Source organism: Chelonoidis abingdonii, chromosome 14 (assembly GCF_003597395.2).
Source record: "Chelonoidis abingdonii isolate Lonesome George chromosome 14, CheloAbing_2.0, whole genome shotgun sequence".
Taxonomy (NCBI): Eukaryota; Metazoa; Chordata; order Testudines; family Testudinidae; genus Chelonoidis; species Chelonoidis abingdonii.
This window is the reverse complement of record NC_133782.1, coordinates 3,718,719-3,745,965: the sequence shown is the minus strand read 5'-3', so window position 1 is coordinate 3,745,965 and position 27,247 is coordinate 3,718,719. Positions and strand designations below refer to the sequence as shown.

Genomic DNA, 27,247 nt, shown 5'->3' with positions numbered 1-27,247 from the left:
GAACAAGAGGGGCATGATCGAGCACAGGTGCCTTGGGTAACTGAGGTACAGTAGCTTTCGGTGAGGTCTCCCCCACCTGTTTACCTACTTCAAAGCACCTATCAGTATAAGTTACATAGCTTTGGAGGTAACTGAGCTGCAAGCTATTGAGTTGTTTTTGGAGGGTGAACCGATGCATTTTGGAACATAGGGTTCTTCACCTAGCAAATATCAGAACTCAAGCTTACTGACAGGTCTGTGATGACAGGATAGGTATGGGGAGGATGAGGGGGTGCAGTAGCTTTGAGGGAGAAACTCACTAAATGCAGGTTCAAGCTGGCTTTGATTGTTGCAACGCAGCGCATGTCTCCCTCTCAGGATAGGAAGGGGATGGGGGTCCCAGGGTAGTCTCCCCAGTTTACAGCTTCCTGCAGCAGAATCTTTTACTTTCCTATACGATTGGCTCCACTTGTTGCCATGAGGGGAGGGAAGGTCTGAGGGAGAGAGGATGGCTTCTGGACCTCTCTGCCTGAGGGAGTTTCTAGGGTAGGGGAGAACATACCGGAATCTTTCAGGGAAGAATTTTGTCTTGGGGAACCTCTTTCCCCAATTTCCAGGGAAGGACTCCACTACAGGGACTGTACGAGGGCCCCGAGGGGAGCCCCCACAACCTTTCTGCCAGGTCTCCAGACTCAGATAAAACTGGCTCTGCTTATTACAAATGAGGTGGGTCCCACTGGAGGAGTGGCAGGGTGCTCAGGGGTGGTACCCATGTGTAGGATTCTAATTATCTTTCAGAAAGTTCTCCCTGAAGAACATGCATAGTTGATTGCCTGTTGCTGGGTGTATGAGAAGGAATCCCTATGAGACGTATGGGAGCCTCCCTCCTTTCTTGGGGGCGGGAGCATATAGTAGGACCCAGAGGTGTGGCACAAGTAGAACAGGTCTTCCTCATAGCTGAGTGGGAATATACGGGCTATGGAAGGCCCCTGGCTGAAGTTGTATGTGGGGGAAGAGGTTGCGGGAGGGGGACCCTATACCAGATACAGGTAGAGCGATCTCTTCTTGCTGCTGTGTGAGCGGGTTTATGGAGGATCCCCCTGAGGACATATAGGAGATAGCAGGGGGAGAGGGGGAGAAGCAATACTTCTCAGGGATATCTCCACCAGGTGCAGGTAAAGTGGACAGCTTGTTACTGTATGGGTGGGTATTATGAAGGGTTCGGCTGGGGGGTGAGTGGGGTGAGGGAACTACAAGGCTGCCAGGACTCTGTACAGGTCTTGTGAGCAAGTCCCAGTAACTTTCAGGGAGGCCTCCACCAGGCTCAAGTTGAGCTACCTCTGCATGTTGCAGAGTGGGTGACTGGGAGTCACTGTGTGGGGTGTAGAGGAGCTCCCAGGGCTTTAGGAGGTGCAGAGGTTGTTGTGGGGGTGTAGGGGGATCTGATAGGGTTGTGAGGGCATATGGGAGTTTCAGGGCTATAGGGTCACCATGTGGGTTGCTGTGGGGGCCCTGCTATCTTTTAGGGAGGTCTCCACCAGGCACAGGTAGAGCAGACTGTGGCTGTTGCTAACAGGGGGTTATAGCGGGGGAGGGGAGGTTGCTGAGTGGGGTTTGGGGGCTCCATGGTTGGGGGGAGTACCTTTCAGGGAGGTCTCCATCACGCACAGGTAGAGGGGGTTGTGGCTGTCACTGAGAGGGGGCGTGTCATACAGGGGGTTGCTGAGGGGTGTTTGGGGTTCTAGGGCTGCAGGGGGGGGGTAAGGGGGCAGGGGTCTAGTTTACCTTTCAGGGAGGTCTTCACCAGCATAGGTACAGCTGGTTGTAGCTGAGGTGAAGTTTATTATGGGGTTGCTGAGTGGGGTTTTGGGAGTATGTCTAATCAGGGGGATGGTATCTTTCAGGGAGTTCACCCACCAGGCACAGGTTACGAGCAGGCTGTGGCTGTCACAAAGGGTTATTTTGGGGGGGGGAAAAAGTGTTTCCCAACTAGGGTGTTTTTTAACCAAGAGTTAATTGTTTGACACCTCTGTTGATGAACAGTTGGCAGTAAAGAAATCCATGGTATGGGGGAGTACCTTTCAGAGAGGTCGTCCATCAGGCACAGGTAGGAGGGACCTGTGGTTGACGCTCGGTGTGGTGTGTTATACAGGGGGTTGCTGCGGGGTTTGGGTCCCAGGGTGTGGGGGAGAGAGGGTCTCCCGTACCTTTTCAGGAGGTCTCCCATCAGCACAGGGAAGGGGCCGGGGCTGTCTGTGTGTGTGGTGTTGTGGTGATGACAGGGGATTGCTGAGGTGTTTGCGTCCCAGGTTTGGGGGAGGGGGGTCAGTACTTTCAGGAGGTCTCCCACATAGCGGCGAGTTACAGGCTGCGGGGCCGGAGATACAGCAGAGGGGTCACTGAGGGGGTCGGGTCCCAGGGTTGGTCAGTACCTTTCAGGAGGTTCTCATCAGGCGCATGTACAGCTGGGGATACGGGGGGGTCACAGGGGTTCGCTGGGGTGGGGGTACTTCAGGGAGTCTTCCACCAGGCGCAGGTACAGCTGGGGTACGGGGGGGGGTCACAGGGGGTCGGTACCTTTCAGGAGGTCTCCACCAGCGCAGGTACAGCTGGGGGGGGGGGATACAGGGGGTCACTGAGGGGGGGTCACAGGGGGTCGCTTGAGGGGGTCTCGGTACCTTTCGGGAGGTCTCCACAGCCGCAGGTACAGCTGGGGGGGACACGGGGGGTCGGTACCTTTCAGGAGGTCTCCACCAGCCGCAGGTCCAGCGGAGTGATACAGGGGGGTCACTGGGGGGTCGGTACCTTCAGGGAGGTCTCCACCAGCCGCAGTACAGTGGGGGGTCACTGGGGGTCGGTATCCTTTCATGGGAGGTCTCCACCAGCCGCAGTGGACAGCTGGGGGGTACTGAGGGGTCGGTACCTTTCAGGGAGTCCCCACCAGCCGCAGTACAGCTGGGGGGTCACTGGGGGGGTCGGTACCTTTCAGAGGTCTCCACCAGCCGCAGGTACAGCTGGGGTCACTGAGGGGGGGTCGTTACCTTTCAGGGAGGTCTCCACCAAGCCGCAGGTACACTGGGGGTCACTGGGGGGTCGGTACTTTAGGAGGTCTCCACCAGCGCAGTACAGCTGGGGGTCACTGAGGGGGTCGTACTTTCAGGGAGGTCCACCAGCCGCAGGTACAGCTGGCTTTGCTTGTTGCCGTGGCTCATGCGCTGCCCAGCCCGTCGCGCGTGCAGCACGCACTCCTCGAAGCGCACCACGTTGGGGTGCGGCGCCGCAGACTGGTCAGGGCCAGAATCGGGCAGCGCCAGCTCCACGTTCTCCGGCGGTCGCAGCGGATCCGCTTGACGGCCAGGCGGGCGCCGCTGTCGGCCGAACGGCCTCGTACACCACCCGTAGGAGTCCGCGCCCGATCTCCCCACCAGGCTGTAGCGCAGCGCCCCCCGGCCCCGCCCGCGCCCGCGCCGACTCCATGGGGCCCCTCAGCGCCGGGCCCCGCTCCTGCTCCGCCGCCGCCTCCGCTCGGCCGCGGGCCTTTGTGTCCCTCTGCGGCCGCCGTCCGCCGCGGCCCGTTTCCATGCGGCTCCGCCGCGTGGGGCTCTGGCTGCTGCCCCCGGACCCCACTCTTATCCCGCCGCCCGGGGAGCATAGGCCGCCTCCGGGAACCGGAGCTGCGAACGACAACACCGAAGCAGGGATTGAGACGGGGGGCGCGGACTTAAGTCGGCGGACAGAAAAGCGCGCCCTGCCTGCCCTTTAAGGGTTGAGCCAATAGCGGCTGCCGAGGGCGGGTGAGGCCGAACCATTCTGAGGGAGAGGGAGAAAGAAAGCAGGTCGCCACCCCAAACGCCTCCAAGACAAATAGGAGCCGTTGTTCCACGGGCAGCTGACAGACGCCAATTAAAAATCGTAGTGGCATTACTAGCCTGGCCAAACGTTACCAGTGGCTCAGCTCCCTATCCATTGCCTGGGTCCCCCCCGTTTAGAATGGTTTGTTCCCGAAGTGTAACACTCCATCGCTGGCTTCCGGGAGTTGGGAGAGTCCATTATGCGCCCAGGGAGGGGAAGAGAGGAATCGCTCATTTACCGTCTCCTTGCCTGCCGTGTAAAGCCCACGCGGTGGGCCTGGGGCCGCTGCCGGCACGGGGCGGAGGTGCTGCTGCTGCGGGGCTCAGCGGGCGGGGCAGGGGGCGCTGAGAGGCCGCGGCGTTGCAGCTGCCGCGCTCCCCCGGCCGCGCTGCTGGGGCCATGGCGCTGCGCGCGGACAATGCGGCGGCGACGGCGGCTGGATAAGAGCCGGGGCGCAAAAGAGCCCTTACGTAACCCTTACGTAACCAGGGCCGGCTCCGCCTGGGGAGGGAGCCCTTAATCCGTCCCTCCGCGCGGGGCGCGGCTGGCGGTGGCTACAGAGCAGCATGCGGGCGCAGTTTGCGTAGGATGAGTGGTGGAGGTGTGCAGTTCTAGGAATGAGGAAGGGGGAGGGTTAGTGCAGTGTCTGGAGGGGAGTGAATGAGGGAGGGTGTGCAGTGCTGAGATGGGGAAGGGGGGAGGGGTTGCGCAGTGCTGGAGAGGGGAGTGAATGGGGAGGGTGGCAGTGTGGGAGGGGGAGTGAATGGGGGGGGTGCGCAGTGCTAGGATGTGAGTGGGGAGGGGTGCTGCAGTGTGGGAGGGAGTGAATGGGGGAGGGTGTCGTAGTGCTAGGAGGGGGAGTGATGGGGGAGGGGTGCGCAGTGCTGGAAGGGAGAGTGAATGGGGGAGGGTGTGCAGTGTTGGGAGGGGAGTGAATGAGGGAGTGCGCAGTGCTAGGATGTGTGGGGGAGGTGTGTGCAGTGGCTGGAAGGTGGGAGTGATGGGAGGGGTGTGCAGTGTTGGGAGGGGGAGTGAATGGGGGAGGGGTGCGCAGTGCTAGGATGTGAGTGGGGGAGGGGTGTGCAGTGTTGGGAGGGGGAGTGAATGGGGGAGGGGTGTGCAGTGTTGGGAGGGGGAGTGAATGGGGGAGGAGTGTGCAGTGATGGGAGGGGGAGAGAATGGGGAGGGGTGTGCAGTGCTAGGATGTGAATGGGGGAGGGGTGCACAGTGTTGGGATGGGGAGTGAATGGGAGAGGGGTGCGCAGTGCTAGGATGTGAGTAGGGGAGGGATGCGCAGTGCTGGGGGGGAGTGAATGGGGGAGGGGTATGCAGTGTTAGATGTGAATGGGGGAGGGGTGTGGAGTGATGGGATGGGGGTGTGAATGGGGGAGAGGTGTGCAGCATCGGGATGGGGTGAATAGGGAGGGCTGGGCAGTGGTGGGATGGGGTGAATGGGGAGGGATGGGTAGTTGGGGGTGCAGCATCAGGATGGGTGTGAATGGGGTACGGGTGGGCAGTGTTGGGATGGGGGTGAAGGGGAGGAGTGTTAAAGGGAGGGCTGGATAGTGGGGGCTGTAAATGGGGGAGGGCTGGGCAGCAGCAGGATGGGGATGTGAAGAGGGGAACTTGAGGATGGGCAGTGAATGGGGGAGGAGGGAGCTGTGGCACTGCAGCAGGAAGGAGTGTTTTGTCTTGGGGGTGGTTATGCTGCAGCTACATGGTGGGGGTAATAAACCGAAGGGTGAGGGCTATGTATCAGTCTGCAGGATGAGAAGTAGGCAGGTGCTGTGATGAAGCAGCGTGGGGATAGGATCTTGGGGGCTTTGTCCAGTAGTATGGGGGAAGGGTCAGTTGGGACAGGGCTGTATGCCCAGCTGTGGTGTTAGGTGGAGTGTACCAAAAGATAGTTTCTGTGCCCTGAATAGCTCAGTGTTGAAGATCTCCATGCGCCCAGTACAGTATGATACAAGAAGAAACCCACACACAGCGCCAGGCTATTTGAGAGAGGAGAGGAAAGAGCTTGATTTATATTAATTGGGAGGCCCTATCCATATTTACAGATACCATGGGGAGTTTTTTGTGGCTTTTAATCTCTGCTGGGCCTTTCTTAGGGGGAAATGATAAAAACCAAACAGTATGGAAAGGGAGGGAGTCCCATTGTTACTATGTATCGTATAAAATATGCAATATTTGTATTTGTTTAGCTGCACCTTCTCAAAATCCTCCTTAGGGTGCACTCGTCTAAATAGCTTTGTCTCGTCAACAGCTTCTTAGTTACTGCTTTCTTCAAGCCATTAATAAGTCGTTGTGGACACAGCACCACTTCCAGGGATATCTCATTGAGAGTGTCTCAGTCTACACTGAGGGGAAGCTGTTGGTTAGATGTTGAACTGTGGAGGTCACGTTTTGATTTTGATTTTGTAATCCCCAAAGCCAGAGGTGATTCAGATCAAATCCAATTTTATCTAAATCAACACAGTTTTTTTTTTTTTTAAAGAGGTTGGTAGAGTCTGGCTGAAAAAAATCAGTTTTGGTCCATCTCTATTATTTGTATTTATGCAATGCCATAAATACACGTGGTTCTTTATCAGACAGTGAAAGACTGTGAGGCTGAACTCTTTAAGGACACATAGGCTTTGGAGGCATAACTCGCACTCATTCCAATGGGAATGTGTCTAAACCCCTAGATGGCTTTGAAAATCTCAGCTTGGGACCATGCCTTGAAATGCTTGTGGTGTAAAGGTAAGAACAGGAGGAGAGGACAGACACAGAAGCTGGGAAGACAAAGATGATAGAAGTGCAAATGAGTGATGTGTGGATTTTGAGGTTTACATGGTGGTTCATTTCTTGACAAGTATTTTTCATCCACACCAGGAATTAGCCTCTGAGACTGGTATGATCAAACATTTCATAAAGCCTGCAGACAGTGGGCCAAATCCTGCTGTAGCTCCATTGAAATATATGGGGGATTTTAAAATCTGCAGCAGTTTTGGCTCTTAGATGTATTCTGGAGCATAGATATTGTAGCACTAGACTGATTCATTGGAACCACTAATTTTTACTACAATATACTGTAGTCTGTTTCTAGATGCTGAGAGAGAAAATTTGTGGGCCATCAGATAAACTTCTGAATGTGTTTGCCCCGCGATGCATTGCTACAGCAGTTCCCAGCGCCCAACAAATGCAGTTTGCAAAGGCCTGCATTGTCCCAGTGAATCCTGATTGTAGTTTGGTGACACCTTATCAGCCATTTGAATGTGTGCTGCTGCAAAGTCTGTCCCATAACTAACTTTATCCAATCACCTGCTAGTTTCAAATGCCATAGTTTCATCTGACAAAGTTAAACAAATGTCTGCTCCCCATGGCCAGCTTGTCAGGATTTAATAACCTTATTTTCAAATAGAAAATTCCCTGCGAACATCACTGATCATGAACCTGAAGCTTTAATTCTGTCCAGTGTTATTTCTCTCAACTTTGGAACAGCTCATTCTGGTGCTTTGCGATAAAGAGAGATTCGTTGCTAGGGCTTCTGAAAGCAAAATAAACTGTTTGAGATGGCTGCTCCTTGCCAGCAATACAGGATTTAAAGCAGCACCCATCCCTGTTACACCTTGCATCACAGGGCATGGCATGGGGTCAGTGATCTGCCTGAATCAGTCGAGTTCATAATATTAAGATTAAGCAGTGAAACCCAAGAGTTAATTGGTTTGACACTTCTGTTGGATGATAGCTTGGCAGTAAATAAATCCAGTACTTAATACACTTGGAGGCACAGCGGAGGCTCAAGAGCTCTGACAGCTATTCGGGTTATATTAAAAAAACAAACCCAAAGATAATTGCTAAAGAGTCAAAGAAACATCTGTGAGTCTCCGTCTGTAATTACTTCCAAGTCTGTATTTGGCCTTGCAAAGCTCTCTTTGATATAAAGAACATTGAGACTCTCAGGGTGACTCAGTGCATAAGAGGTTGGGTCTCCTGTACTTGTTAACCCTCTGCTCCCAGTTACTGGCCATGTGATTATGGCAAACTTCCCTAATTTCAATCCCTCCAAGTCACTTTTTGCCTGGGGTGGTGGTGACAAACCTGGAATCTGTCCTGGCACCGTTCTTACTAGTGGGACTGAACTTAACTGGGACTGAAGCAGTCAATAAACTGCATTTCCTTAATGCCTCTTGTGAGGGTCTCAGAGTGCTTGACAAGCATCCATACAACTTGTCTACATCACAGGGGTGTACGTAAGCATCAAGGGCCTGATCCTGTAACCACTTTGCATAGTACTTCCTACTGTGAACAATCTCATTGAAGTCAGTACAGCTGCTCATGTGAATAGAGCCTTCAGGATTTGGGTAACTAGAAAAATGAAGGGCAAGACTTTAAAAATATAGGTGTACAGGATGCGCCCCTTGGGGCCCATCAGAGGTGTTGCGGGCCCTCTGTTTCCATTGCGGGAGGTGAAAGGCAGCAGGAGAAGGCTCTAACTTGGCCCTCTTTGTTGCTCTCAGTGTTGCTTCCTCACTCCAAATCAACCTAAGTATAACGAGGTCGTTGTGGGGAAATCAAACAATTATTTTTCATAAAGTGTTGCAAACAGATATTTGCAGTTTCTTTTGGGACCATTACATAACCTCAACTGTAACCCTTTCCAGGACTTTTTATATGTGCACGATTGGCAGTTTTGGCACCAAAACATACAGCTTGGCATAACTTCTGATATGATTCTTTGGAACTGAAATTTATTAATTTAAAAATTGTGGGGTTTGCCCCCCAAATTCAAAGTATTTCAAGTGATTACTAGGCGATTTTTAGCTCCTAAGTGATGATGATTGAGTGGGAAAACATATTCCATAGGCGGCTTTTGCAAAACTGGATCGACATTGTGAGGCTGGAAAAAATGTGAAATATATTGGGACTGATCCAAAGCTCATCAGTCAAAGTCAGTGTGTCTTTCCATTGACTTCAATGGGCTTCAGTGGGTCAAGCCCATTTCTGAGTGTCCAAAGTCCATTGTGAGTATCCCAGCACCCACATAGCTATCACTGTGAAGTGTATCTCTAGCTGACTGAAAGCTGCCACCTGCTGTGTAACCTCTTCCTGGGAGATCCAGGCCATGTTTTCCAGAAAAGCTTGTGCCAATTCCCCTCTGGGGAAGGTGTGAGATTGGCGGATCATGGCACACCTCCCCTCTCTTAAGCAAAGCACTTAATGTAAAAAGTCAGTGCAAGGTCGCCTCCACGCATCCACTTTCTGGGATGCCGGTGTCCCTGCCAAACCCAGAGCACATCACTCAGGGCAGCCAGCATGTCAGTGAGCTGTTGGGAAGAAGTGGTTTTGTGTTCAGATGGGTGAATAAAATTAACCTTTGGTTCATTCCCAAGCTGCTCCATGGGCCATAGGTGGTTGGTGGAGGCATGGGAGGGCCTACAGGGTCCAAAGGTGATGCCTCCCCTAGTTTCCAGCTGCTTTTATAGCAGTCTATTTGTTGGTGTAAAGATGGCTAAAAATGCACAAATGCTCTGAAGGGGAGGGGGAGGCTGAAAGAGGACAGTGTAGATGGGCGCTGGAGCAGGGGCCACTCCAAGTGGAGCATTTCTTTCAGTGGGTGTCAGTTTAGCCTTTAAAGAAGGGCAGAGATGGCAGCACATTTCAAGAGAGAAAAGTGGAGCGGATCCCGAGGGTTGCAGTCATGGGGGTCGAGGTGAAGCAGTGATGTTTGGCAAGGGGAAAGGCAGAAGTGAGGGGCTGCAGACCAAACTCCTAGTGGAGGATGTCTCCTAAGAGTGGGATTTCCTTTTGCACTTCAGCAGAGTGTCCAAGGTGACCCAGAGGGATTTAAACCCATGCTGCGTATGCAGCTGATTCAGGCAACATGGAACACAATCCTCCTCCCTCCAGCTACACATGTGGACCATAGAAATGTACATTTATGGGCTTGGCAGATTGCCAAAAGGGAGGCGTGTTCCTGTGCTCGTTTTGTCAGAGCTCCCTTTCTGATGTGTGCAACTGGCAGGCCAGTGCTTGTATGCAAAGCCCTCCCTCAGTCAGCCACTTAACCTAGAATGCTTTAGTAATAACTGCTTATAATTATCGCTGGTACGTTGTCCTTCTCTCTTATTTTCTGTCCCTGCATTGCTTTCCATGAAGCCTGCTAGCACGTTGTCCCTTAGATCCCTTTCTGCAAGTTTGCAAATCCTACCACAAAAACATTTCTTATTTAATAAGAAAAGAGAAAAGCTTCTTTCCCTGCTTTTTTCTTTCCTCTTTCTTTTTTCTCCCCTTGTGACGCTGAAGGCCTTTAAAAATGGCATGTAAAGCTGGAGGCAATGACTATAAAAGCGAGTTTTAGCATTATTATGTTGGCGCTCCTCTTTTTTTAGTTGTTGAACTGATCCCCTCATGAATAGGATCTGGGACAAGGATGCTCTGTCTGCAGCAGCATTAGAGAGCTCCCCTACAAATGGTGTGAGGCCCTCGCTGCCTGGTGCAAAACAACACTGGTGATCAATACATTGGGAAAACCAGGTCCCCTTGGAAGATAGTGCCTTTGTGAGTGTTGTGTTGAAACCGATGGATTTCAGTTTGTGCAAGGCGAAGTACAGAATGGCCGGTGATGGTGGGGGCTGGGATGGGAGATTTGTTTCTTTGCCTTTCTGACGTGAACTTGAGAAGAAGTGGGAAGATGCATTTGATCTTTACACGCTGCTCCAGGTTGAAAAGTCGCTGCCTTAGAATCTTCAGTCCTCTTCTTGCTGCTGGACTGAGTTTAGTTTGCCTGCACAGTTCATACAAAGGCATCTAATTAGCCACTTGCATGCATAGTTATTTCACTTGTGTGCACAATCATAGTAATTGTGAATTTAAATTAAGCATATGTTTCCATGCATATTTTGCATGCCTAGCTTTTTTTCTTTATAAGATCTAGCCAGTAATGTCCATACAGAGCAAGTAGGAGCTCTGTTTTCACAGTGTCACCCTGAAGACCCTTACACTGCAAACTGCATCATTCTCAATTTGTCTGCTACACCTTGGAAGGACAAAGGTTTGTGTAGATCCAGCCAAGATTTTAACCTGTGGTTCCAGGGAATTTGGTACCTAACTCGCTAAGAAATCCCACCTCTAAGCAGTGAAGCCTTAAAAGCAAAAATTATTCCATTATCATATTATGGGCCTAATCATGCCTCGTGGTGAATCCTTGTTTCTGCAAAACTCCTGCTGGCTTCAGTGAAACCTTGTCTATGTTAGAGAAGTTTACCATGCTAAGAGATCCTCTGTTACAATGTCACTGTCACCTTGCCTTCCCTCGAACGGCCAGCCACACAAGGAATTGCTGTATCTCTCACATGGCTGAGATGCTGGGGGTTGCATTCTGCACTGTCAAACATCTTGCTTCTCACTCCGCGTGGCTGAGCAGAAATTATGTTATGTTTTGAAAGCCCGCATGCTCATTACCCAGCTCCCTCTTCAGAAAATACCAGGACAGGCTCCAAATGCTGCAGTGACAGTAGAGCATGGTTCAATGGCTGTGACCATTATGGCAGACTATGATAGCTTTTTTAGAAGGGGCTTGGGAAGGAACAGCAAAGGGGAGCTGATGGGCCTGCAGAGAACCTGTGGACCACACTTAAAGTGTTTTGTGTTTCATTATAACCCACTTCTTCACTCAAGTCTCCAGATATGGGAAGGTGAAGGTTAAACAAAGAGACCTTTAATTCCTTTTCAAGTGGAAGTGTTAGTAGGGGAAACATGCTACCTTAAATCTCTTGATACTTGCCTGCAGGCTGGGTTTGCCTTGGCTGTTGGTGAGGATGGGGCTTTGCAGAGCTAGTTGTGTTTGTTGGTGTCAGTGCAGCCTTGTAACAAATGACACGAATGTCTGCCCCTCCTGCCAACCGGAGGGCAGTTTATCAGGGCAGGGGATGCTCATTACAAGGTTGGAAGGGCTTGTTGGTGCAGTCGGCAGCTTTTTCACTAGTTAGTTTTGTATGAAGGAGTGGGCTAATAGATGGAGATTGCAGTTTGGTGTCAGATCACTTGGCACATGCTGTGATGGAAGATCTGATTAAGCGCAGATTCGGCAGAAGTTACAAAGTGAGAGTAGGTGGCTGCCGAGATCATCTTTTTTAAACTCAGTTCACTTCTAACTAAAGTCATTTTGTCTTCTGCTACTGAATGAGAGGGGCCATTAACACAACTAACAGCTCTTGTGGTAATGCCTTGTTAGCAAGGGTAGAGTTCTGAGTTCAGGGCAGCAGAGGCCAGCATGTTTGCTTTTAAGAGGCTCACAGTATTCAGTGACATGTCAGGCATAATGGAAGTTGTGTGATTCTTTTGTTTATTCGGGCTCATTGTTTCATAAGGGCATGATGTAGCTGCTAGTGTTTGATTGCACATGCAAATTGTGCACTTTTGTGTACACAAGAATTATGTATGCAAATGGCTAATTAGTACGAATAGACACACTCATTGTCTTTGAACATTTATGGTGGGTTTTCTGAAGAACTATGTCCTGTTTTTTTCTCACCCAGATGCAGGAACCAGTTGAAGATGCACTTTGAATTTACAGCTGACTGGGCTGTTTTCTTGTGATGTTCACAGTGTCCCCACCCTGCACCATCCCCTCTTCCCTCTCCTTAAGGAACGCTGCCATTTCCCTACCTATGTGAGGCTCTGTGGGTAGCCTATGGGACTACAAATCAGGGAATTGCCTCTACTACTGCTGAGATGCTGAACACACTCAGCTCTTATTGCCTATGCTGTGTGGAGGGCGTTTGACATATTGCAAGATTAGGCCCTTATTCAGTATCTCTAGCTGTAAAAGGAGATTATACTCTTACACAGTGATGAGCTGGTAGTGCTGGAGAGATACACTTCACATCTCCCTCTGGCCCTTGAAACATAAAGGGTGTTTCTCTTGGGGAAGTACCCGTTAAGAAGAGGTAAGGATTAGGTGCCTGTGACAAGGAGAACTTTAGGAGAAATGTAACACATTTCTGCCAGCTGTTCATGGTTCTTCTAGCATTTGCTTTGGTTTTCCAATAAATTATTCAAGACATTTTGAGCAAACACTTCTCAGGGCTGGTCCCATCTCCAGACGGGGCTGGCCTAGATGACCTCTTGAGGTCCCTTCCAGCCCTACAGATCTATGAGTCAATGGATAGCATTGCAACTGGCAGTAATGGGTGGCTTGGCTGGCTGTGCCTGTGTGGGGCTGAAAGTACTTTGGCCTGGAGGGTGAGCTGTCCCATTGGTCTCTGCAAATCAGTGTAAAGGCATGGCGATGGGGTGGTGTGGGAAAGCTTGCCTTCCACTACATCTGCTCTGTGGATAAGCAGAGGGCTATGTGCCAGATTCATCCTGTTCCATGAAGACCGTGGACTTGCACCAGGGTTTACTTTGGCCCTTCTCTAGGGCCATCAGTCTGGCACCTTTCCCCAGCGCTGACTTCAAGTAGAAAGGAGATCAAGGCCGCTATTCTCGCCAAGAACATTAAAAGCACAGTGGCTTCTTTTAGCTGGGTGAATCCTTGCAGTTCCATGCAGTTATGGTAACTAAGGAACTGGTCACTTTTGAGCCTCTTGTGAGGCATTCACTTCCTTCATTAGCGACAGCTGCTCATTTACTCCCACTTCACTTCATCTCAGGCAGCGGCATTCGAGTTCCGCTGAATGGCGTTCTTAATGACGGCACCAAGCAAGGTGTCATGAAGAGCCTCAATTCCCAAGGCTGAAATGAATCAGAATATATTCATAGATAGATGCAGATACAGCAGCATATATAATAGCTTCATGGTGTCAGGGCAGGAGGCTGACAGCTTGACTCATCCCAGGGTCTAACCCCTTTGTGCCATTGTTTCTTTAGGAATCCTTCATCTTGCGCATGTAGAGGAATAAGCCACGTCATCGGAGACAGACTATTTTAGCAGTTGCTTCTCAATCTTACAGCTCCACCTATGAAAGCTGCCCAGTTTTCTGGCTGGATTCCTCATGGTGGTCTGAACCAATTCCTATCAAAGTAAACAGGAGTCTTTCTACTGACTTCAGTGGGCTCTGGGTTAGGTTCTTGGGTGGCAAGAGAGATGCAGCGCATTCCTTCAGTTGGTTAGCTACCAAAAGCAGAGATGGTTATATATGTCAGAAAGACCTTGGGCTCAGATCCTCAAACATATTTAGGTGCCTAGCTCTCATTGATTTCAATGAGAAATATGTACCTAAATACCTTTGAGGATCTGGGCCTGGGGACTGGATTGATTTGGCTACAGGACAACTACCACATGGACAGCAAGAAGGCAAGTGGATACCAATCCATAAACATACGTTAACCATGACCTGGAGAGGAGAGATGCTAGTTGTCTCCATTGGTTTATCAAGTCTCGGGCCTCTCTGCAGGACACGGTGATGCGGGTGCCAGTTTTTAGCTGTCTTTGTGAGGCAGGTGCCTGTCCATGAGCACTGGATTGAGACCCCTAATCTCACTGCATGTGGGCCACCAAACAGCTGTCAAATGATGACAGATTCCCGTCACTGCCAACGACCTAGAAAGGCTCCATGTCCTTCTGTCAATCCCCTGAACTACATGTTCTCCCAGGAATGAAACGTGCATTCTGCTGATGCTTAGCTCAGTACTCACCAGATTGGAGTTACCTGTCTTGTCACCAGAGGAGCCCCTCCAGTGATGAGCAATGGCTTTGGGCAGTATGTTGAGAAGGGACCTCGACAATGGTCATTGCAGCCCTCTAATAATCAAGCTCCCTCTCCTCACCTTCTTGGGAAAATAATACACTGTGTGCATAGCCTTACGTCACATCTGTGCTGCAATGCCCACAAATGCCAGTGGGTAGGCAGTCAGTGTTGGGTAGTACCAAAGGGGACTGGCTAAGGAAGCAGGCGCTTGGGGCAGCCAATGGAAAGGGGCGGCACATCCGGGTCTTTGGCGGTGGGTCCCTCAGTCCCTCTCTTCCTCTTTGAGCTGCTGCCAAAGTGCCGCTGAAGAGGAAGAGAGGAAGCGAAGGTCCAGCCACCGAATTGCCGCAGAAGAATGAAGCGGTGCCATTGAGCCGCCACCAATGAGCTTTATATATATATTTTTTTTTCGCGTTGCCACTTGGGGTGGCAAAAAAGCAGGATTTGGCATTGGTACCAAATGCCTTCATTTCACTATGACCTTGCCCTCCATTCCCTCTTGTGGGTTTTCTCCACCTGTTGCCTCTCGTCACATGCTGAAATTGGAAGCTCCTTGGGGGCAGGGACTGACTTTATTCTGCCTGGCACAATGAGTGCTGAATCTGGTTGTCGCCATCTGATACTACCGCAATAAAAACAGATGGGACAGTAATTCATCTGAGGATCTCAAAGCACTTTGCAAATGTCAGTGCAGCTGACGCCAGGCCTGTGAGTTAGTAGTTGGGCCTTTTCCCGCTGCCCCAAACTGGTGGTTGTGAAGGTAAGATTTGTGCACCCCTGACTCTCTGCCATCGCTGATGTGGTGAATTAAGGGGTGCTTCCCTGTAGAGCATTGGGAATCACTGGCAGCTGAATCCCAGAGTAAGGTTCTCTTTGAAGTGAGTTGGCCTCACGCCCAGATGTTTCACACCATTGGATTTTATTCTGGTTTGTAAACAACAAACAATTGTTTCTAAACAGCAGTGAGGCTTCTGGGCTGGGCTGAGTGGAATCCTGAAACCTTCCGTTCATGGCAACAAGGGATGCTGCTGCAAATGGATAATTGGTCCAGGCCCCTGTACTAAGAAGACTGCCAGGGACTTCCCTTTGTACCCTACCCTATCCTTTACCTCTGCTCTGTCCCCCTTCTTCCTCCACTCACTGACAAAATCCGGCTTCATACCTAGCATAGTCCTAGTAGGGCAGCAGGTTGCATCTACTCAGGGAGAATGAAGGGTGAACAAGCTACTTAGCACAGGCCTTTTCTGGGAAAAGTGTAGAATGTAATAAGATTGAAACCAACAGAATTCTTTAGAAATTGCTTTTAAAACCAGAGCGCTATCTCCTTTCTGCTCAACAATGCAACAGAATTTTATTGCAGCCATATAGCGATTCATAGAGAATTTATATCCCTGCTATCGAATTACCTCAGACCTCAGTAGGAAAGTTCTCCTTTTCTATTCAATCCCATAAGCTCAGGCCAGTGGGACTTCTGAAGAGTTGTGGTTGCCTGCTGTTAACTTGTAGCACTTACAATTATCGGATAAGCAGACTTTAATTAACAGTTGTAGCAGCAGTGTTTAACCAGTGATTTCTTTGTCTAAAGCTTCTATTCAGGTTGGGTAACTTTTCGTGACTTTGGGAAAGTTATGGCTGGGAGGTTCACAGCCCAAGCTCAGTGTGACCCAAAGGACGCTGATGTTCACTGCAGTGGGGAAGGTGGAGGTACCACTAAAGATGCTTGATGGCTCCAATATCCCAGAGACATTAGAAAAACCTCAGCATGCAGCTCCCCCTGCTGGCTCCATCCCCATTCTACAATGCAATGATTTTTTTCCTTTTGGATCTGTATTTAGTTTTTACTGTGGGCCAATTAACCCTTGCACCCGGGTTGGCCAAGGGGTTCACAGAATACTAAGAACTGCCCTGACCGTGTAGTTACTGCACATTTATAGGGCTGGAATATTCTGAACCAGCAGAGTCCAAAAAGCTACTACTAGTGCTGGGGTGGAGGCTTCGAGGCGGCGTACAAAGCAAGAGCCTCTCACTGTGCAAGCTTGTTTCATTTTTCCTGCTGCTGTTCTGGTCCAGGTAGTCACTGGATTTAATTGTCAAAAGGCATATTTGGCTGATGGGGTCTCAGGTGACAAAACAGCCCAATATCTCCAGACCCTCACTGCTTCCCTGCACCCACTGCCTGCCTTACTGCCAGACGGAGGAGTTTCCTTCTTCCAGTAGAAGAGTGTTGCCTGGTTTCTCCTGAAAGAAGAAGCAGGGCAGCTGGCCTACTGAGGACAGTGGCTGCTGGAATCTGGGGCTGGCTGGTGGGAGATGAAGAGCGGGAATGGTGGACACCAAACTCTGGCAAATGTTTTGTTCTGACTAGCCGGAGTAGCTTTGCTTACAAAAGAAATCCCAGTTGCCATCCCTTCCCAAGCAGATCTTGTTGTAGTTAGAGTGAAAGTTACTGGGGAAAATAACCACGCTGAAGATGGAATTAAACTGTGTTTAACTGACACTGCAGGAGCAGCTGGGAGCTAATCCCAGCGCTGCTGGGTTCCACCAAAACTCTGCCACCACCAGAGCTCTGCAAACATCACTCACCAGCGTGAACTCTCTTTGGCTGATCGTACCTGGAGGGCGGGATACGCCTTGGTCCTGAGAGTTCTCGGTTGCTCGAATCCCTTCCCAGCAGGCCGAGGCTGGCTCCTCTGCTCTCCAGTGGCAGACAACATTGTAGGACCTGTATGAATTCTTTTCTCACGTTTGGGACTGAACCACTTGGTTGCTAGCAGGCCTCTCTGCCATTGTCTGACCCAAGACATTATCCCCATCTGATCACCACTGTAAGAAGCTCTGGCTCTTCTCTGGTATGTGAGAATGGCATTGCCGCCGCTTGAATATTGATCCAGAGATGGTCTTTACGTGCTCTCCATGGTACAGGCCTTATTCTCCTCTGTCGTATGATTGGCCACCACTGGTGTAGGATGGGAGGTAGCTGGGCATGAAACTGATGCCAGTCAATGGGTACCCATATGCTGGGTGGCTGTCACTTTCCTTTCCTACACCTCTCCACAGTGTGCCTGGTCTCTGCCTGTCCCCTGGAGAAAATCCTCAGCCTCCTTCTAAACCTGGATGTGGGCTTCTCCTACTGATTTCTTTAACCTCCCCTTCCCTCCCTTCTGCCCCGTTCTGTTCCTTCCCAGCTCCAGGCTCTCTGCCCTCGTCAGGATCATTTTGATGTCCATGGTGCTTAAAGATTGAGTGGAAGTAGGGAGTGAATCCTTGCCCTGCTGCGCTGCAGGTCTAAGTTGGGAAGCTGGATACAAACGCCAGGGGCTTTGGTGAAGTGAAAGAGGAAGGAGTTCGGCACGCAGCCTTCCTGAGTTGATATTTAAGGATCTTCTGAAGGGCTGTTTATTTCTATGACCTCCGGGTCTCATGCATGTTGAGAGGAGCTCACTGGTCATAACCAACTTTCCCCTTCCATGTATTTGCTGAGACTGCCAATAAAGCAGCAATGTAGGGCCAGTTGTCATTTTGAGGATTTTTTTTTTTTGATGTAGGAACAAGACTGAGAAAAATAAAACTCATTTTCCATTCAGCACCGATGTCATGTGTGGTCAGATGGTGGTAACTCTCGTTCACATTCCGGGTGGACTGGAAGAAAACTGGCACTCCAGAGATGCCATATCCCCATGACCAAGCCTTTGAGCCATCCAGTCTCCAAGGGCTGCAGCTTTATGTACCTATTGTGATTCCATCAGGACTGTTCAACAACCTTTGGGAAATAGCTGGTCTCTTGAAGACCAACATGTTCTATCATCAGATCTAGCAAGCAGCAGTGCCACTTTGCTTCCCTGCAAATTGCAGCAGTACCTCCATTTTGATGGCCACACTTCCAAGAACTGCTGCCCAGTTGGGCATGGTGGTTGCTATTGCATGGGGACTTGCAGCTAGGCATGGCCCCTGGGCAGTGAGTTACCTGCTCCTGTCTGGGAGTCAGTGCTGGCTCTGGGGTTTTCATCTGCTTGGGGACAGCCTGTAGTCAGGCACACAGTGAACCCATAAGATGCAATAGCAGGAGAGGGCCAGAGGGGGCTAGAAGCACCTCACTGAATGTAATAATGTTCTATCTAGATGTCATTCATCCTTTATTTAGGGAAAGCCCCATAAATCCCAGTGCACTGTGATCTGTCTTGGTAGACCTGAGAAGCAGGTAGTTGGACTTTGCTGGATTTTAAGTGAACTCACAACAATGTAATGGCTCCACCATGTTTTTCCCAGACTGTTTCCCAGTAGGTATTGCATCTGCTCACTCTGCTCGACTGGTGCTGCCATGGATACAACCTGCTTCTTCCAATATAATGTTCTACTGCTCCTAGTATTTTGTAGTCCTCGGTGTCCACCTCCTCTGGCTTGTATGGCGGAGCTGGTGCTGGTTGGAGCATGTTGTCTGAACGGTTACGTGGTATTCCCTGGAGATTGACCAAAGGTAACGCTTCCTGTTCCAGGCGGATCATCCTGGCCATCGAAAGGGGGGACTCAGGAAGAAGCTGATTTCATTCAAGAAAATTTGGAAAGTTCCAGGGAACTCTGCAAGCTGCTACCAAAATTCAGGGGTTTTCAAGCAGCTGCCGGTTGGCCCTGGTGAAGAGGGGCTACAATTGTGAAGAGAGGAGCTGTGTGACATTAGCTGAAATTAACTCCCACTTGTTTTTCCACTAGCCTGCGACTCATGTTAATCCCCCCTCCTTTCTACCCAGCTTTTAACTGCTCTAGTTAAGAAAACTTAACTTTTCTATTACTGCACATTTGTCTCCTTTACCCAGGTGCTTAATTACCATTGTCCCAGCGAAATGTCAGCATGAGTCAGAGACAGTCTCCCATTAGGAAGAGACAGATGAATATTAATTACACTTACTAGTGAGTGGGTTTTCTTTTTTGTCATTTCCCTGACTCCGCTGAGGACCCTGTAGCTACATGCTCCCTGGCCTGAGCAGCTGAGCTGGCACCAGATGATCAGTAAACTGATAGTGTTAGTGGAAGTCAGGCTGTGGGAGATGGAAGGGAACCCAGCAATGCGAGACAAGAGGACTCTCAACACTAGCTACAGCAGAGGCCGAAGATGAGAGAGAGAATCTGCAATATAAATTGAGAGTAATAATAAACTCCATCTGCTCTAGGAAGAGAAGCAATTTAACTTTCCCCTCTAGCCAAAGGAAACAAACTCTTATTAAGAAATCTTATTACTAAGTACTTTAATCTTAGGGTGAATAACCCAAGCCTGGTGCTTGGTCTCCCAAAGCAGGTTTTTTTATGGTGCAACTGAACTGGTTCAAAGCAAAGCAGCTGCGAGGACTTTCAGGTGCCCTTTGGGGGCTGAATTCTGTCTGATATCCAGGATTCTCTGTAAATTCTGAGCTACGCCATCAGTCACGGCACTGGAGTCTCTAAAGATAAGCAGGGTTAATAGGGAGCAGGCAGCTCTTCTCTCCCTCTCGTCCTTGTTTGTGAATTGCACACAGCATGCGTGCATTCAATATGTCATACGTTCGGGGACAGATTTAAAAAAAAAACAAAAAAAAACCTCTGGCTTCTAGTTTTGCACTTGCAGTTGTGTGGGCACAACAGACGTCAGATCAATGTTTGATGAAGTGGTGCGTTACAGTCAGGTAACGATGTATCTGACAGCCATTTCAGCTCTCACAATAGCTGGTGCAGCGTGGAAGCTGAGACAGGTTTCGTTTCCAGTCAGGCCTTAGAGCTGCGCAGGCACTGTTATGGGAACGCGGCTGATGGCACTTAGAGGTGATCAGACACTAACATGACATCTAACGGGTCCATATAATTACAGGTTATAAAAAGGGGAGCCTGGGTTTTAAACATCTGGGGTCTTGGGAGAATAAGTTGCTAGAAATGACAGTTTTCTGTGTATGGAGAACGTTTCCAGTATTAAGCATTATGCCCACATAAAGCCTCATCCAAAACCCACTGAAGTTAACGGGAGACTTTGACTTGCCCTCAGTGGCCTTTGAATCTTACCCATTGTGCCTAACGACAAGGGTTAAATCTCTGAGGATAGCTGTGATCTTAACCAGCTAGACCAGGGGTGTTTGTGGTTTGCAGCTGCTTTTTACTACACCGGTGCCTGAGTCCATGTGTGCAAAGCCAAGCAGAAGAATGGGCTGAGTTAAGAAGGTGACTCCAGCCCCTTGGTAGCGTGCCCTCCTATGACAAGTCTTTTATCTATTAATGTCAGCACACGTTAGTCAGTCAGATGTGAGCAGCAAGCTGGAATCTCTGCTCCTTCAGGTAGGTTGGGGAACTTCTCTTTCAAACTCCGTGGCCAGAGCTATCAAATGGAGAGTGGTGGTTGTCTTTCCAGTGGATAAATGAAACCCCGTCATCTGTCCCTGAGGACTGTTTTTAGAAATGCACAATGCTTTGTGATAACTCTTTACAGAGTTTTGATGTGAGGGCACCAGCCTTCTGTGACTGGAAGCATCTTATGGAAAGGTAGAAATTGCTGCTGCCCCTCCATTTCCACTCTTGGTCTGGCGAGCAAAGATCCTGAACACAAAAGTCCTGTCTCAAAGTGCAGTGTCCCATGGCCTTCCCCTTCCTGATGCCACCTTTGGAATAAAACTAGTCGCATTGAATTCTCTTGGAATTCAGTGGCTAGCAACATAGGGTGAAATTTACCCCATGCAAAGGGTCAGCAGAAGATCCCAAGCTCGAACTCAAGCAGAACTTAGGTGGTACGTGGGCCTTATGTCGATCCTCTGGACAGGCGTGATTTTCACTCCATGTGATTACACAGGTGTTCCATGTAACCTGCCCTGAATTGGGGCTGGATTTTCAGAGGGCCTGCAAGCTGTACATCTGCAAAATTAGCATGAGCAAAGGTCACATGTAAACAACAGTTGGGTTATTGTGCTCCTAACAAGCTGACATCTGTCCACAAATTCCCATCTTTATGTGCAAATGTGGAGTTTGCGTATGCAATAGACTTGGCCAGTTATGTGCAAAATCACCCTAGTTTTGTGCACGTCCCAGTAAGAAGCTCTTTGAAAGGATTGGGATTTAAAATACTTTTATTAAAAGCTGAATGTTTCTCGTATCTCATGGGCATCTTTCCATCCCTACCAAGTGGCCTACTGAGGCTTTTGTAGAGAACTAAGATTTACCTGCTAATTCAATCCATCTCTTTATTCACAAGAAGGAACTTCAAGTATCCAGCAAGCCAATTTTCAAGCTAAGGGGAAGGGAGGGTTGCTGGGAAACATCCCTCTGGAGAGAGAGATGGTAAAAATAGTATGTTCTTCAGATCCCGGATTATCACTAATATTTAAAGGCATCACGTGCAGTAACCATGTCAGAGCCTCTCTCGTTTTTAAGGCATAAACTTTACTGGGGGTAGAGGGGGGAGGGAGAGAGAGAAGAGCTTTTTCTGTTTGTGCCCAGGCATCCATGCTGGTGCAAAGGAGATGCAGAATCATAACCTCTTGTGTGTCACCCCAGTCAGGCGTCTCCTGCTCGCTGGTCCCTGCTGGTTCTTTCATTTGAGACTTACTGGGAAGAAAGAGAGGGAAAGATGGTGAGTAAATTTGTGGGAGTTTTTTCACACATGTCTGAAAGAGGACGAGGTAAAAGGCGACCCCCAGGCACATTGCTAAGCGCTATAGCCTCTGCTCAGTCTGTTTCTGTGGCTATATTTGCTGCTTGGGGTGAAACATGGCAATAAGGAGTTCTACCGATGAGAAATGCCCCTTGTGTATCTTCTTTCACCTAATACTCTTACATGATGAATGACCCCTCTCAGATAAATTGAACACCTATTTTACAGATGGGAAAACTGAGGCACAGAGGGTTTGGGTGACTTGCCTGCAGGCCCAGATTTTCCACAATACACTTTAGTCCCTGCCCAGTTTTCTCAAGCTTAACCCCCGATGCACGTATGCAATTCAAGGCTTGTACACTCAAATCTTAGCTTGTGCACCTGCATTGAGGGTTGGCAGATGTTTAAAAATGCCCTGATGCCAGTCTGCGCCCTACTGAATCAGAATCAGGGTGGGGAATAGAATCTCAGCACATTTCTGTCTCTCCCTTGTCCGGCTGCCTCCCACTCCCCTCCTCTATGTTAATGGTATTCCCATCTCTTTGTCTCTTTCCCAAGGTAATTATCAATAGCTCGATGTGCAGGAAAGAGGAGGTGGAGTGTGCGACAGGGGGAAAGTACAACCAACCCCTGGCTGTGAATAAAAACCTGCATTTCAATAGCAAGCGCAGGTGGAAGCTTTCGAACAAGTAAAGAGGCTTGTTCCATATAGAGCATCGGAAGGTCAAGGTAAGGGACTGCTGGCTATACAAAACAGGGAGGGAGAAGAGAGTTGAAGCAACCGAGGAGAGTCCCTGTGGCTGCTGAATCCCTTTGCCTTCAGATACACTAGTCCCTGGCTGGTTCCTCTCCGGCTCTTTTCTGAGAAGAAGCAGCTGGAGAACATAGGTGTCTTGGCATAGTTGCCAGTAGAGGTAAATTCTGGGCCTCCTGGCCTTGTGACAGATGTCTCAGCAGCATGAGGGTGCCTGGGTGGTGGTAGAGGGGGGAGTGAGGGTGGGGACATGGGGGTGGGCAGGAATCAGAATGCTAAAGGCCCTGTATCCCAGGGTTTAATATTTGGAAATACATATCCAGTTTGTTGGACCAGGCCTTTCCCCAGAGTCCATGTGACTGTGCATTCTCTCTTTGTCTTGTCCATAGCTCTGGAAGCTTGACTCCATCTCAGAGACGTTACTGAGCCGACGAAGGCTTTCTGGCAGTTGGAAAACGGGTGAGGGCAGGTGGCAGCTTCACTGGTTTTGACTCTTTACGGGTGATGTTTGAGTTTAGTGCTGGTGATAGATCAACAGACCTGGAGGCTGAATTCCTTTATTGAGCCACAGGACAGGACGAAGCAGGGCAGTGGCAGTGCCATCTCTGTGTGCTGCCTCCTGCCAGAGTGGCCTCCCCTCTGATCCCAAGGAGCCATGTCGGGGGCGGGGGGGGATGGCAGTTTAGTCCCCAGGGTGTATTCAGTCCTGCGCCTCTTTGCCAGCTACTATGTATTCATAGTGAGTTTCATCTATTCCCTGGCAACTGGACTGAGACCCACGAATCTCATCTCACACGGGCTGTCAGATGGCCAGCAGGTGGATGACTTTCAGATGACTACCAGTCTGGGCTGGATTTGAATCAGCTACCAGAGGTGAGAAGCACCTCGCTCCATTGCCAGCCTATGAGCGGAGTCTGTCCATTTGTGTTGCAGCTGATGACTTTCACCCTAAGTTCCAGGCTGCTTGGGAAGGGCTCGTCTCTGGGTCTGGTGCATCCTCTGGCTTATCACAACATGGCCAGCAATCCCACAGCCCAGCAGTGTCACTAGGAGAGCCACTTGGCAGGGCAGGCGCTCAGCAGGCTGGAGTGGGTTAGACTTGGAGATTTTCAAATGTAAACCACATTTGGTAGCGCGCGCGTGTGTGTGTTTTTACCCTCCTCCTTCGTACTCCCTTTTGCACACTCTTGCTTTGAGCAGATGCCTCGTGCATGTTCCCAGGAGTTACTGTTTAAAGGGTCTGGGGATCATTGGGGACCCGTCTCAGGGTGGTGGAGAGGAGTCTGTGACTGATTATTCACAGCTTCCGTCTCCCCCCATTGGCTCTGGAGAGCCTATGCTGAGCTGGGGCTCAGTGACAGGAGGAGGCTCCATGTCAATAAAAAGAGGGAATTGAAAGAGTAGGGCTGTAATTCCAAGGGGAACAAGCAGAGCTCAGCTGTCCGCGGTGCCGTCAGGGGGCTACAAAGCCAAAAGCTACAGCTGCAAAAAGGGAGCCGTTTCCTCCCCCACCCTCCCTTGACTGATGACCAGATTATCCTAAAGCTGAGGAAAGGAGGTGGACAGAATCTGCTGAGACTCTCAACTTTCTAAGGGAGCTTGCAGCTCCCAGAATCAACTTTCCACCCAAACTCTGCCTGGGGTGGGGAGCTCTCCAGGGGCTGGGAGGAACACACAGGTAAGACACCAGCTGTGTGTGTGTGTGTATATGTGTGTGTCTGTCAGTCTGTACAGGTGTGTGTGTGATGCACTTCTCTGAATCCAACACTTTTTGGAGTTTAATTCTCTGCTTTCAGGTTTGCTTTTCCTTTCCTTGCATTTCAACTTCTAATAAATATGCACAGGGTGCAGCTTGGGTAGCAATTCTGTCATTAAAAAGAGACTTGATTTGCTTAAAACCCCTGGCTGGTTTCTAGTGCCAAGTACCTCTTCTCAATTGCTAAATTATTTAACTACATGCAAATAAGGCTCCGTGTCCCCAGATATTTTTTTCATCCCTATAGCTGTCTGTCGCCTACCCAGTCTATCTGTGTAAATGTCTTTCCTGTACTTCATTTCAGTTCAGATACCACATCTTTCTATTTTCAAGAAAGGACAGAATTACTTATGCTGAAACAAATCACATTTCAAAATAAACTAGAAAGTGCACATGGAGGTTAAGGACAACACCTATTTCCTTTTTTTATAATTCCCTTAAAAAAGACTAGTATTCTACAGCAGTAGCACCAAACTCTGAAGTAGCAGTAGTGGAAGTTGCAAAGTAATGGACCATTGCTGTAGAATTATGCAGCATTTCTGTTTTAAGGGTTGGCATTTTGTTTTTGTTTTATTTGGTAAAACAAAACCTGCATAAAAGATATTTTTCAGGTCATTTTAAAAGACAAAATGGATGCAAATGAGAGGGGAGGGGAAATTATATTAGAAATGTTTATAAGGTCCTGAAAACATCCAGAATGATAGATCTTTTAGAGAGGAGAAAGTGGTGTAACCGGGCTGAGGTAAGTGTACTCTGTATTGTATAAAGTGCAAAGTATGTTAACTTTATATTGCCAATAATAATTATTAAAAAAAATAATGATCTTCATATCTTCCACACCTTTCATCTGAGGACCTTGCAGCCCTTCTTAACCACTAATTATGTTGTATCACACTGCTTATCAATCCAGTAGGTGAATATGTAGAAAATCTGATTCTGAAATGACCACCTACAGGAACAGCCTTCACTTCCCATTTTTCATTCTGTTTGTTAGTTAAATACACTGTACATTTGTTGCTTTCTTTATAATCTGGCACACAATGTCCTCAGAAATGGCTGAAGGGATTTTGCATGAACTTAAAAAAAATAATCCACTTTTGATCAGAGACCAAGCAGGGAAGAATTCAGCCCCAAAGGTGCATATTTAACTTAATTATAGGTAGCTGCAAGCAAGAAGTTAAATTGTGTTACATCTATTAAAATTCCATTCATGAAAGGATCTATCTCTCCAGGATGTGTCTGTATCATGGTGTGTGTTGGGGTGTGTGTGTGTGTGTGAATATATACACACATTATAGTGTGGGTATTGCGTACGTATATAAAATATGGTACATATTTATAACTCTGCTTTTCCTCTTCCTTTCTTTATCTCTTCCGTTCCTTGTGTTCCCTCCTTTGCTTTTATCCTATGTTGTTTCTCTCTCTCCTTTTCTTTTGTTCTATTTTTATCGGTCACTTCTCCATTTCTGAGCAGAGCACAGCTAAGCTCTGTGTGGAGTACTTCTTACAGTGCTGGGTGAGTTATGTTCACAGGAGAGGTCTCTGGCTGCCTGATGACTGGTGGCCGTTGCCTGCAGTTTGCCCAGAGGAGTTACAGCTGCACGGGGTGTCATGAAATCCCCTGTCCTCTGGCTGTGGAGGGTGTGGGGATTATGTTCAGTGCATTGTGCCTGACCCAGTAGCTTAACTATCAGGAAAATGCTCTGATTTCATAGTCTTCTGGAATTTGTCACATCAGGTTTGAAAACGCCTGTGTGATAAATATTATCAGATGTGTAAGGTGGTGCCCGGCTTCTCCAAATGGTGCAGAGGGCTCCTTTTCTGATCTCCTCTCTGAAATCCAATACCAGATAGCCAGGGATTTAATTCACTGCTCTTGCGTTTTACAAGGTGTTTTAAATCATCTTGGTAGAAATCAATGTATAGGAGCTGATGTCATGGAATGCCGTAGCTAACGTAGCAACAAATAGGTGCCAATTCCCTGGTGCCAGACATTTGTTTCAGTTTAGAGATCAATGATGTTTTCAGTGCTGGATCAGACAGAGAAAAGCTATTAATGCGGAAAACTCTGGATCGATAGTGAACAGGGAAAATACGAATCTCCAGGCTGTATCTACACGTGGTTTAAGCAGGTGAAGCGCCAGTGAAGTCAAGAGGTGTCTGGAAACACCAGGTGTGAATCTGGCCCTTCTGTCTTGACTTAACCTGGTAAAGGAAGGAGGCAAAGTTGAGCCCCATTAATCCAAGCAGAATGTAGAATGTGGGGCTGGCTTGACTAAATCGGGATTTGGATAAAGCAGGGCAACTCTTCGCTGGAATGGCTGTATGTGTGGGGCCAGTCTGAGACTGGGAGGTGTTCAGAGTGAGGCTCAACCGCATGCCCCAGTGAGAGGCTGTGCCACAGCCCTGTTGAATGCAAACCTGACTGAAGGGCCCGCACTGCTTGCAGAATGCTGGGCTTCTAGGCAAGAAAAATGCCAGTCATCCTGCGTCAGGCCCCGCTCTGTCAAGCACCACTTTCCCAAGCCCCCAAGTATGTGTCTCCCTCCCCTCATCCCCAGGCCTTGCTTTGGGCACGGGGATTTTAATGGCTAGAAAATAGGACACCTTGCTGTCTTCTTTCCATGTGC

The 27,247-nt window shown here is 49.2% G+C and overlaps 2 protein-coding genes across 7 annotated transcripts in view; one reads left to right on the top strand and one right to left on the bottom strand.

The window, feature by feature from the left end:
• The window catches only part of STK35 (serine/threonine kinase 35), a 32,705-nt gene extending 28,473 nt beyond the window's left edge, over positions 1-4,232 (bottom strand). Inside the window, 6 exon segments of the mRNA XM_075072422.1 lie at positions 1,622-1,639; positions 3,149-3,310; positions 3,313-3,360; positions 3,363-3,491; positions 3,494-3,589; positions 4,070-4,232. Of these exon segments, the coding sequence (XP_074928523.1) occupies positions 1,622-1,639; positions 3,149-3,310; positions 3,313-3,360; positions 3,363-3,491; positions 3,494-3,589; positions 4,070-4,232 (616 nt within the window).
• A 16-nt stretch (positions 4,233-4,248) lies between these two features.
• The window catches only part of PDYN (prodynorphin), a 31,032-nt gene continuing 8,033 nt past the window's right edge, over positions 4,249-27,247 (top strand). For 2 of the 6 annotated variants that reach the window (XM_032766293.2, XM_032766296.2), the window contains exons 1-3: positions 21,949-22,086; positions 22,666-22,836; positions 23,251-23,320. The gene's annotated coding sequence lies outside the window, so the exon portion shown is untranslated. Of the gene's footprint in view, positions 4,424-7,334; positions 8,067-9,632; positions 9,723-21,948; positions 22,087-22,463; positions 22,837-23,250; positions 23,321-23,366; positions 24,540-27,247 lie in introns of those variants that run through there. The other 4 variants (XM_075072169.1, XM_075072170.1, XM_032766295.2 and 1 more) reach the window with 4 other exon arrangements.